Source organism: Podarcis gaigeae (genome assembly GCF_964106915.1).
Source record: "Podarcis gaigeae genome assembly, chromosome: 1".
Taxonomy (NCBI): Eukaryota; Metazoa; Chordata; class Lepidosauria; order Squamata; family Lacertidae; genus Podarcis; species Podarcis gaigeae.
Window position 1 is genome coordinate 30,030,525 of NC_139678.1, and position 10,730 is coordinate 30,041,254.

Consider the following 10,730-nt stretch of genomic DNA (forward strand, 5'->3'; position numbering starts at 1 on the left):
CGATCCTATGCATCTCTTATTCAGAAGCGAGTCCCCTGCAGTCCCATGGGACTTACTGGTACTATTGGTAAGTAAGTCCCTTTAAACACAGTGGGGTTTATTCAGGAATAAATGTGAAAAGAATTGTGCTGTAACAAAGCAGCCCCTTTATACATCACCTTGGAAGCAATGCCCATTAAGTTCAATGGGACTTTCTTCCAGGGACTTATATAGGACTGCAGCTTAAATCTTGACTGCAAGCATGTAATACTTGAAAGACAGTGGTGCTAATTTTAGCAGAAGAAAGCTATTTCCTCAAGATTCCAAACAAGGATTGGTGAATCCTTGACACACACACAGGGGTTGGTGACTGAAAGCTCTATGCAAACTGGGGAATGAATGTGTGTTCTGGTCCTCCTTGGTGACACTTGTAAACCCAGAAGCAGGTTGCCCTAATGATTCTGGATTGAGATGAAGCAGAAGGGCGTGGCCCTATGCATGCATAAGCACTCTGAATAAAAACAAAGGCTCTTTCAGTGTTTCTTCCCCCACCTCTCTTCCCTCCTCAGCAAAGAGCTAAGTAAATATTATTCCAAGGCAAGGGTTAGCCATCCCAACCCAGCTCATAATATCCTACGGTTTCTCCGCGGATAGCACCCTTTCTTCTCCCCGAGGAATGTTGACTCACCCCCGGGCAGCTCATTACTCTGCAAGGGCAGGAGTGCGAGTGGGTGACGCAACGCGGATCGCAGCCTGCCCAGGGACGCCTGGCAGGCAAGCCTCTTCGCAACCCGAGTCCCGGCAGGGAAAGTTTACGAGGATTGTTCTTTGGGGCGTGGGGAGAGCAGCTCCAGGCTCTGCAGGCACGGAAAGCGGCGAGCTGCGGGGAGAGGAAGCCGGGCTCACAGTCACCCCATTGCCTTGGCTGAGGGAAAGGGGCTTGGGCGTGCAGCCAGCAAGGGCGGCAACTTCAAAGCAAAAGGGCGGCCCAGTATCTTAGGTCTTTGCGGTGGGGGGGGGGGGCAGGGAAAAGCAGCATCAGAGAGACGCTCACCTGCTTTGGCCCAGTGGAGAGCCTTCCAGTTCCTTGCAATCCCAGACTGTGGAAGGCAGGAAAATGGGCACACAATGCTCCCTGCCTCCCTGATTTTACAGATAGATCTCACGGAAGTTCTTCACTCAAGAAAGTCTCTCTTTGAAAGGAGCTGCATTAGAGACCCCAGCCTTAATAGCAGGGGGGTGCAGCATTGACAAAAATATTTGTGTGTGTGTGTGTGTGTCATTACAAGAAGATCCAAAGAGGGAGAAACATTCCAACTTGATACTTTTTGAAAATGATGTTCCTAGTAAGCGAGCAAGCAAGCTCGCTCCTCATGTAAGTTATAAACAAGGCAGACCAGCCTCAGGGTACCAAAGGAAATGTCTCCAAATCCTCCTACATATTCGCCTTCCATTTTGACAGCAGCGAATTGTGCCGTCGCCAGAGCCTAGAAGAAGCACTTAGCGCCGCCCAGAGCTGGAAGGAAAACAAAACAGGGCAAAAGCGCCTCACCAAACCCCCCCCCCAACAACCCACAACCCGACACGTTCGTGCAGGCAGGAAAACTCAGCCAGGAAGGCGCAATAGTATTCTCCTCCATGTGCTTTCCTGGCCGCGTTTTCCCTTTGGGGGAAGCTGCCTTGAAGGAGACGGGAAGAAGAGAGGGGCGGAGGAGGGGGAAGAGCCAGTGTTTAATTTTCCAAACATAGCCTTCGGTGTGCGTGTGTGTGAGAGAGTTTCCTTGGTTTCCAAGGGGCAGCTCGCCTCGCTTCAGCGGTTGTACACACACAAGGGGAGGAGGGAGGAAATGGGCAGGGTGCCGAGCATGCGCAATTTCCACGCAACAAGTGGGCTCCCTGTCCGTAGACACAGAGGAAGCGCGGGGCGGGAGGGGAGAGGAGAAGACGCGGGAGGGAGCTGCCCAGCCAGCCAGCGAGTGCTACGAAAGGGGAACTGCAAAGGCTGGGGGGGGGGGGGAGCGAGCGCGAAGCGGTGACGTGAACGCCCCACCCAGGTGGCATCCGAGCTGGGGGGAGCGCGGGAGCGGAGCGAGCGAGAGGCCAATGGAGCGCCGCGCCAGGAGGAGGGGCAGAGCCGCACTCGGAACGCGCGGCGGCGGCGGCGGCAGCAGCCCAGAGTGACACACCGGCTTCCCCCTCGATTCGAATTCCGAGCGGCGCTCGAGGATGTGAGTGGAGGAGCTGGCGGCGCCGCCGCTGCTGCTGCTACTCGCGAGGATGCCGCCGCCGCCGCCAACCTGAGGCGCGCGCACCCGCCCGCCTGCCAAAACAGCACCCCGCCACCGCCAGACCGCCGAGGTGCTCGCTCCGAGGGCGCCCTTGGTCCCTACCCCGCTCTGCCCGCCCGTCCTTCCTTCCCCAAAAACCTCCTCCACCCACCTTACCGCGCTCGGGTCAGCAGCAGCAGCAGGTAGCGGAGCTCCGCTGGTCCCGTGCCCCCGCCCCGCGCTCAGCTTCCCTCCTCGGCGACGTCTCTTCTCGCCCACCCCTTTCCTCCACGCCGCCAACAGCGCGAAAGAAGAAGAGGAGGAGCAGCAGCAGCAGCAGCAGGAGCCGCTTAGAGACACCGAAGAAGCGGCAGAAGCAGCTGCTGGAGGGAGGAAGGAAGGCGGGAGGGAGCGAGCGAGGGAGGGAGGGGAGCCAACCCCTCCCCGCGCCTCACGCCCCTCGCTCGAGGAGACTCGGAAGCGCTTCCCGCCAGGCCAGGTAAAAGGAAGGCGAGAAGGAAGGAACGGAGAAGCAGGGAAGGTCCCCCCCCCCGCCTCTCGCTCGCCCGCTGCCCCCCGCCCCCTCCAAAGAGCGGGAAAGCGGGAGCCAGTCCCACCCCCAGCGCAGGGTGGCCGGAGCAGGTTAGCGGCTGAGGCAGCAGCGCCCGCGCACCGGACAGAGCCCGAAGCCGCCCTCCTCGTCCCCCAGCAGCCATGTCGGCGGCGCAGGTGTCGTCGTCCCGGCGGCAGTCGTGCTACCTGTGCGATCTGCCGCGCATGCCGTGGGCCATGATCTGGGACTTCAGCGAGCCCGTGTGCCGGGGCTGCGTCAACTACGAGGGCGCCGACCGCATTGAGTTCGTCATCGAGACCGCGCGGCAGCTCAAGCGGGCGCACGGCTGTTTCCAGGACGGGCGATCGCCGGGGCCGCCGCCGCCCGTGGGCGTCAAAGCCGTGGCGCTGTCGGCTAAGGAAGCGGCGGCAGCGGCAGCTGCAGCAGCCGCGGCTGCCGTGCAGCAGCAGCAGCTGAACCATGTGGACGCTGCCTCCTCGAAAGCGCCGTCGGGCCTGGAGCGCTACGGACTGAGCGAGCCGCGCAGCCGCTTTGAGTACCCGCCGCCGCCGGGCAGCCACGGAGGCCGCATGCCCAATGGCCTGGGCGGCCCCAACGGATTCCCCAAAGCGCCAGACGACGGGCCGCCCGAGCTGAACCGCCAGAGCCCCAACTCCTCGTCGTCGTCTTCCTCGTCGTCGTCGTCGCGGCGAGCGGCGCACGGCGGCTTGGTGAGCGGCCTCCCTCCAGGAGGCGGCGGCGGCGGCGCCCAGCTCAACGTGCCGCCCAACCTGCTGCCGCAGACGCTGCTCAACGGGCCGGCCTCGTCCGGGGTGGCGCTGCCTCCTCCGCGGGGCCCTCCGGCTTCGTCGTCGTCGTCCTCGTCGTCTTCGTCGTCCTCCTCGACGTCCTCCTCGGGCGACCCGTGCGGGAAGCGCCCCGGCTCGGTGTCGAGCAGCGGCGACCAGGAGCGGGAGCTGAAGGAGAAGCAGCGCAACGCCGAGGCGCTGGCCGAGCTGAGCGAGAGCCTCCGCAACCGCGCCGAGGAGTGGGCCAGCAAGCCCAAGCTGGTGCGCGACACGCTGCTGACGCTGGCCGGCTGCACGCCCTACGAGGTGCGCTTCAAGAAGGACCACGCGCTGCTGGGCCGCGTCTTCGCCTTCGACGCCGTCTCCAAGCCCGGCCTGGACTACGAGCTGAAGCTCTTCATCGAGTACCCCAGCGGCTCGGGCACCGTCTTCTCCTCCGCCTCGGGCGTGGCCAAGCAGATGTACCAGGACTGCATGAAGGACTTCGGCCGCGGCCTGTCGTCGGGCTTCAAGTACCTCGAGTACGAGAAGAAGCACGGCTCCGGAGACTGGCGCCTGCTGGGCGACCTGCTGCCCGAGTCCGTGCGCTTCTTCAAGGAGATGGTGGGCGCCGACATGTTGCCGCAGCCCTACCTCGACGCCTCCTGCCCCATCCTGCCCACCGCCCTCGTCAGCCTGCCCAGGACCCCCACCTCCTCCTCCTCTTCTTCCTCCGGCGGCGGCGGCGGCGGCGGGGCGGGCGGGCCGGCCTCCAGCCGCGGGCCCGGAGCGGGAGGCGGAGGCGGCGGCGGCCTGCGCAAGAGGAAGGCCTCTCCGGAGCCTTCGGACTCGGCTTCGGAAGGCGGCCTGAAGCTGAGCGAGGAGCAGCAGCGGCAGCAGTGGATGGCCAGCCAGAGCGAGGCGCTCAAGCTCACCATGTCGGCGGGGGGCTTCGGCGGGGTGCCCCCTCCGCCGCCCCCTCCGCCGCTGGGGCCTCACTCCAACCGGACCACCCCGCCCGAGTCGGCCCCGCAGAACGGCCAGTCGCCCATGGCGGCGCTCATGTCGGTGGCCGACACGCTGGGCAACGCGCACTCGCCCAAAGACGGCAGCTCGGTGCACTCGACCACGTCGACGCGGAGGAACAGCAGCAGCCCCGTGTCGCCCGCCTCGGTGCCCGGCCAGCGCCGCAGCCTGGCGTCGCGCAACGGGGACATGAACCTGCAGGTGGCTCCCCCGCCGCCCAGCGCCCACCCGGGCATGGACCAAGTGCACCCGCAAAACATTCCCGACTCGCCCATGGCCAACAGCGGACCCCTGTGCTGCACCATCTGCCACGAACGCTTGGAGGACACGCACTTCGTGCAGTGCCCCTCGGTGCCCAGCCACAAGTTCTGCTTCCCGTGTTCCCGGGAGAGCATCAAGGCGCAGGGGGCCACGGGCGAAGTCTATTGCCCCAGCGGCGAGAAATGCCCCTTAGTCGGTTCCAACGTGCCTTGGGCATTTATGCAGGGCGAGATCGCGACCATTTTAGCGGGGGACGTGAAAGTGAAAAAGGAGAGAGACCCTTAAAAAACAAAACAATCCCAACAGCCAAGGCGACTCCCTTCAGACGCCTGAAGATGGAGAATTGTGAATATTGAGAAACAACCCGCGGGACAATACTGCAAAAAGTTTAGTCTTATGTATAGACCTTATTTTCGTCGTATGTTTCTATATTTTGAAACAAAGGTATGTACCCTTCTTCATTTGAAGGATAGAGCTGTTCTTTTTTCGTTTTGTTTTTGTTAAAACAGAATATAATATTGTTTGGTTACTACATAATACCTGTTTCTCATTTCTTTGGCAGTGTGTTGGCTAGGTACACAGTTAAATAGCCCTTAGCGATTACCTGCTGCTGGTGTGTATTTTTGTAAATGTATGCACTTCTCTAAAATAAGAAAATTGAAAAAAAAACACCTTTTCTTTTTGCCAAGGCCAGTGTTGATGCCTAAAAAAATGCTACAAAAACGGTGACAGCTTATGTTTTAAAAGCCCAGAGTGTTAGTCTTTTACTTTTACTTTCCATCTTTTATTGTTTGTTTTGTTTTGTTTTTTAATTTCTTTTTGTTCGTTTGCAAAATGGTGGGAGTGGTATAGGGGTGGGATTTTTTTTTGCAACTTTGTAAAGAAAAAAAATGTTTCAGTTTGTTTCTATTGACCTGAACATTTTCGATCTTCATGTTGTTTTTGTTTTTGCTTTATTGATGCACGAAAGCTTTTGAACACTAGAGCAAAATTGCTGTACATGGAAAACTTGCTCTGTTTGTCCTTTATACATTTCTGTAGTTAACAGAACACTGTAATGTGCCTTGGAGCTTAGTAAATTGTAATAAATTCAATTGATATTAATAGTTTCTGAGTAAGTTTTTCTTTTCCCAGTAGTTGGACAATAGGGAGGCCAAAATATGTTGCCCCTTTTGATTGCCTCACTATTCTGCTTCAAACCTGCGTTTTATTCTGTGTCATTTGTACATACACAACTAGAGATTTACCTAATGAGGCTATCTAACATATCTAGCCATTGGCACTGTGCCTGCTTACATTTCACCTTTTAATATTGACAGAACAGTTGCTGACTAAGCATTTCCTATTCACCATTCTTGCCTTTCATTTTCCCTTCCCAGCTGCAAGGATTTTCTGTTCCACAAGAGACATCTTTTGTGTGAGGAATGCAATGGAATTAAATACTAATGCTACATTTTCATGCATGTTTACTCAGAGGTTAGTCCCACTGAGTGCAGTGCAGCTTACTTCCTGATAAGTGTGTGTAGGATTATAGCATGAATTGGTTTCAAGCCTTTTTCATTAAAAAGAATAACACAACAGTATCTAATAACATTACAGTACTAAAATGGTAGTCCTATGCACAGTATCTAAGAGTAAGTCTCAGTGAATTTAGTCAACTATTGCTGAGTAAACATACATAGGGTGATGGCAGTGGTGATCGTGGATGTTATTATTTTCATGTATATATCATACTTCATAAAAAATCACAAAGCCTTTAGGCACTAGCTAATTAGGTAGTGCAGAGGAGTGGTCAGGAAAGGTCTCCCCTGAATTTTGGCATTGATGATACACACCATCCTAAGTACAAGGAGGATTGGTGATATGCCAGATTTATGTAGCATGTATTTTAGTTGTATGTAACTTGACAGCTTGAAAATAGTTCTTAATCAAATGAATCCTTATCTGTGTTTGGTAAGCAATAGGGGAGTAAGTTGCTTCCGCTTCCTCCACCCCATTGGAGAGCTTTTATTGACTTCAGTAAATGAAACTGGCATTCCTCCTGGCAATGGACAAATGCATTCATTCTTGCTAAGTTTGTGAAAGTAACATTTGCATTTTCAGGAGATCTGGATTGGTAGAATGCCTATTGGGTGACCAGATCAACAGGCAGAGTAAACACACACAGGCCCCTCTAACTGGCTGGAAAATGCAAACAAACCTCGCCTGAACTTTGCCTTTTTTTCCAGGGAAACTAGAGAAAAGGTACATAACAATCCTCACACCAAAGCATCAACAATGTTTTGGGGGCCCGGGTCCATTGTGCCATAGGTTGCCAGCAGCCAGTAGCATTTGCACTTTGGGTGCACTGAAAAACAGATGTGAAAAGACATTTTAATACAGCCCTCTTGGCCTCTGAGTTTATATTTGGTTACTGCTAGTACTACAGTTTTGGTTTCTGTTCCTGTCAGTAGTGATAAATGAAGCTCTAAGGTTCAGGACTTTACTGTGTACCTAGATTACCAGAGCTGAGCCTCTTTGTAGTGTTTTTCTCTGCCTGTTTGGGATTCACCTCTGGATACTACTATGTTAATTATTATTATTTTTTTAAAAAAAGATTAACTTTCTTTTTGCTTTCTGCAAAGGATTATATTAATGCTATGAATCTCATAACCTACTGAAGTCTTTTTAGATTGGAATAAACATGTACAAAATAAGAATCCTAAGTTTTGTTCTGTTAAAAAATAAAAAGTTTTTTAAAATGTGTGATTAGCATACGGGAATATATATGGATTGAAATTATTTAAGTGACCAATGAGCAATATAGATGTCAGTCTGCAAACATAAATACAGGTATTTATTAGGAAGTAAGTTTCACTGAATACATGCTTCTTATTTCTGAGTAAACAGGAATAGGATTGTGCTGTATGTTTATCCTAATCCTAGAATTTTAAATAATAGAAATAATAGCATCAGTCAACAATATGTCATCAGAAATATAGCAAGTTCCTCCCCTCCCTATGGTGGATTTATTGTACCCAAATATTCCCCAGAGACTTCTTTTTAATTTGCAGGGTTTCTCCCCCTTTATTCATATTTTTTTTCAAGGTAGTCTGACTCCTTCCCCCTCCCCCTCCTATTTCTGTTGACAAGGAGACTGTCAAGAGACAGTGGGCATGTGTGAAAAACAAGCTTGCTGTGAATTGTAATACTGTAGTTAATTAAAGTTAACCATAGCTAGAGGGCATTTGTTGTATGGAGGTCTTCTGCAGCCATGTGACCTTTCATTTTACTCTGACCCATTAAGCAGCTAGTCTGGGCATATGAGCCAGCTTTCTTTGATCCTCACTGCAGAGGCTTTTCAAAAGTCATCTAGAGCTGACAAGCCATAATCTTTTCTTTTTGGTGGAGAAGGGTGTGCGTGTGTCACTTACTGGAATTCCTTCATTTCCCCTGCAATGCTAAGGGTTTCTTTGCTTGGGGGTGGTAACTAAACATTTTGAAAATACAGCTTTCCAAGAGTAGCTTATTCCTTGCTATGTCCTAAAGCAACTGGGGGATTTTCGGGAACAAGGCAGAACATGCATATCAGGGGAGACATTTTTTTAAATGTTCAGAAATTCCTTAGCTGAGAAGCTATGGAAAACACAGCAGATATCTGCAGTAAAGAGGGATGGGCTAATTTTGAGGTGGTGGTGCTGAATCAGGAGGTGTGGTCCTAGTTATTCTGGCTACAACAAACGGAAACAGCAAAGCTGTGCCCTGCATAGAAATGTGGCTCAAGTGTCACTCAGATCCCATAAAGCCCAGTCGTTGTGCTTCAGGTTTCTGGATTTCATGCTCTTTGCACTAGGAGCCAATCTGCAACCGTGTCAGAGGAGCTGCATCTCCTTGAGCTTTCTTCTCCAATTAGCCTGTTCTTTGTTTTTAAAGGGAGGCATGTTGTTTCCTGAGAGCAGCAGTGTGCTAGGGGGTTAGCAAGTCTCTCCTGCTTCTGGCCATTTTCTTCCTGCTGATGTGTTTCTCTTTCTCCCCCCCAAACCCCCCCATTCATAACAGGGTTGCTTGAATTGTGCGCCGGCAGGCCTGTCCGTGCCAAAGTGACACATCCTGTTGATTTGCATTAGAGGACTGGAGTGTCACTGCTATGCTGACTCTTACAAAGTTAGTCTTGAAAGCAGCGCAGCTTCCCCCTTGGCGTCGAGCCATTATTCTCCATTTACAGCATGTAGCTTCTATCAAAGCCACATATCTCCTCATATCAGTTACAAGAGCCGAAGGCCAGTGATTACTCTTTGCATGTCTCTTAAAGAAAACCACCTCTGGATTAACGGTTGGGTGGAAATAGGATTGCAGCCTAGGATGGATGGCGATGGTGACATTTTTCCTTTTGGAGGGAGGCGAGACATCCTACAGTGAAACACATTAATTCTCCTGCTAGATTGGAAGTCCTTTAAGAGCACATGGAGAGAAGCGCATCTGTTTGTAGTCAAATACCAAAACAGTTCCAGGCAAGAGCATTTCCCTGGTGTGCATTTTTTTTAAAAGGCAAAAAGATGGTGCCTGTTTGTAGCAAGGTGGCTTGGCGAATAGTATGGGATGGATTGCCCTCCTTGTGTGTGTGTGTGTGTGGGGGGTGAATGTTAGGATGCCTGTTAAACTCAGTCCTTAGTCCTCCAAGCCCCTTTATCTGCTCGTTCGCTTTTAGGTGAGACATCCACGATTTTTTCAGAAGCCCCTTGGTGTTTTAGCCGGATGCTTCAACCAAGGGGAGGAATATAAACAAAAATGCGGATTGGGGGCGGGGGGGGCAGGGAATCAAAAACAGCTACTGGCTAGGCTCTCTGGGGCCGTATTATCAGCCAGGACGGCCTGTTTCCCGTTCTGTGTATGTTTGTGTGGTTACACACTGGCACAACTCGGCTCTTTCCAGCTTTTGGTGGTCGTCTGAAAAGCCAAGGCGAAGCGCACATGTCCCCAGATTTCGCTTGCGCCGAGCGGGCAAGGCGGCATCCTTGTTGAGGTCCTCGACCCTTTTCGGAGGAAACTAGTTTCGCCTCAGTCAGCTTTGCCTCTGAAACCCCGCGCAACCCCTTTGTCCCTCACCTCCCCCGGCGCGGACGTCTGCTGATCACCCCCAGCTGCTGTCCTCCATTTTTGGAGAGAAAGTCGGCTGCAAAACGAAACACAAAACACATTCCTGGGTGATCTCTGGATGGCTCTTCTCTAACTGCAGATTCTCCCTTCGCTCTCTTCCCGCCCTTCCTTCCCAGAGCGATGATGACTCTGCCCAGCTGTTCAACATTTCCCCCTCCTCCTCCTCCTCCGCCTGCCTGCCTGCCCCATGCCTAGAGCTGCTGAGGCTGGTTTGTTTTCAGGCTAAAAAAAGAAAAGCCGCTTTAACTGTGGCGGGTGAGGGAGGGAGGGAGAGAGGGTGAGCTCCGGCTGGAAACACCGCTCGACTTGCAGCTTTCGCAGGGAGCTCCGCCTTTGGCTGCTCTGCAGAACCAAACCCTGGGAGAATCAGCCCTGGAATGCCGCGGCCTGCGAACACAGAAGGGAATTAACTCCACTTGACTGGGCCTCGGACTAGACAGTCACGTGTCTCTCTCTCCCCACATTCCCTCCCCCCAACATCGAGAAGGGCTCCGAATGGGGACACGCAACGCGCCTGCGCAGCTTCGAGGAGCCCGGGCAGAATTCCCCGCTGTCATCCTTTTCTTTCCCTGCTCCGGCCCCGCCAGTCAGGCTGCGGCGATGATACAGTCCCGCCATTGTTCCAGTGATATAAGGGGGCGTGGCGTTGTCGTGCAGGATTTGTTAACCGAGGCTGAACAAACACATCAGGATTATTAATATCGGGGCTGAAAGGCTCTT

The 10,730-nt window shown here is 53.0% G+C and overlaps 1 protein-coding gene across 1 annotated transcript; it reads left to right on the forward strand.

Annotated features, from left to right (window-relative positions):
• The first annotated feature begins 2,107 nt into the window (after positions 1 to 2,107).
• On the forward strand, positions 2,108 to 5,978 carry IRF2BPL (interferon regulatory factor 2 binding protein like). Its single transcript, XM_083733939.1, has one exon. It carries the CDS (start codon positions 2,961 to 2,963, stop codon positions 5,157 to 5,159), a length of 2,199 nt encoding a protein of 732 aa, XP_083590065.1. The 5' UTR covers positions 2,108 to 2,960; the 3' UTR covers positions 5,160 to 5,978.
• Positions 5,979 to 10,730: the final 4,752 nt, after the last annotated feature.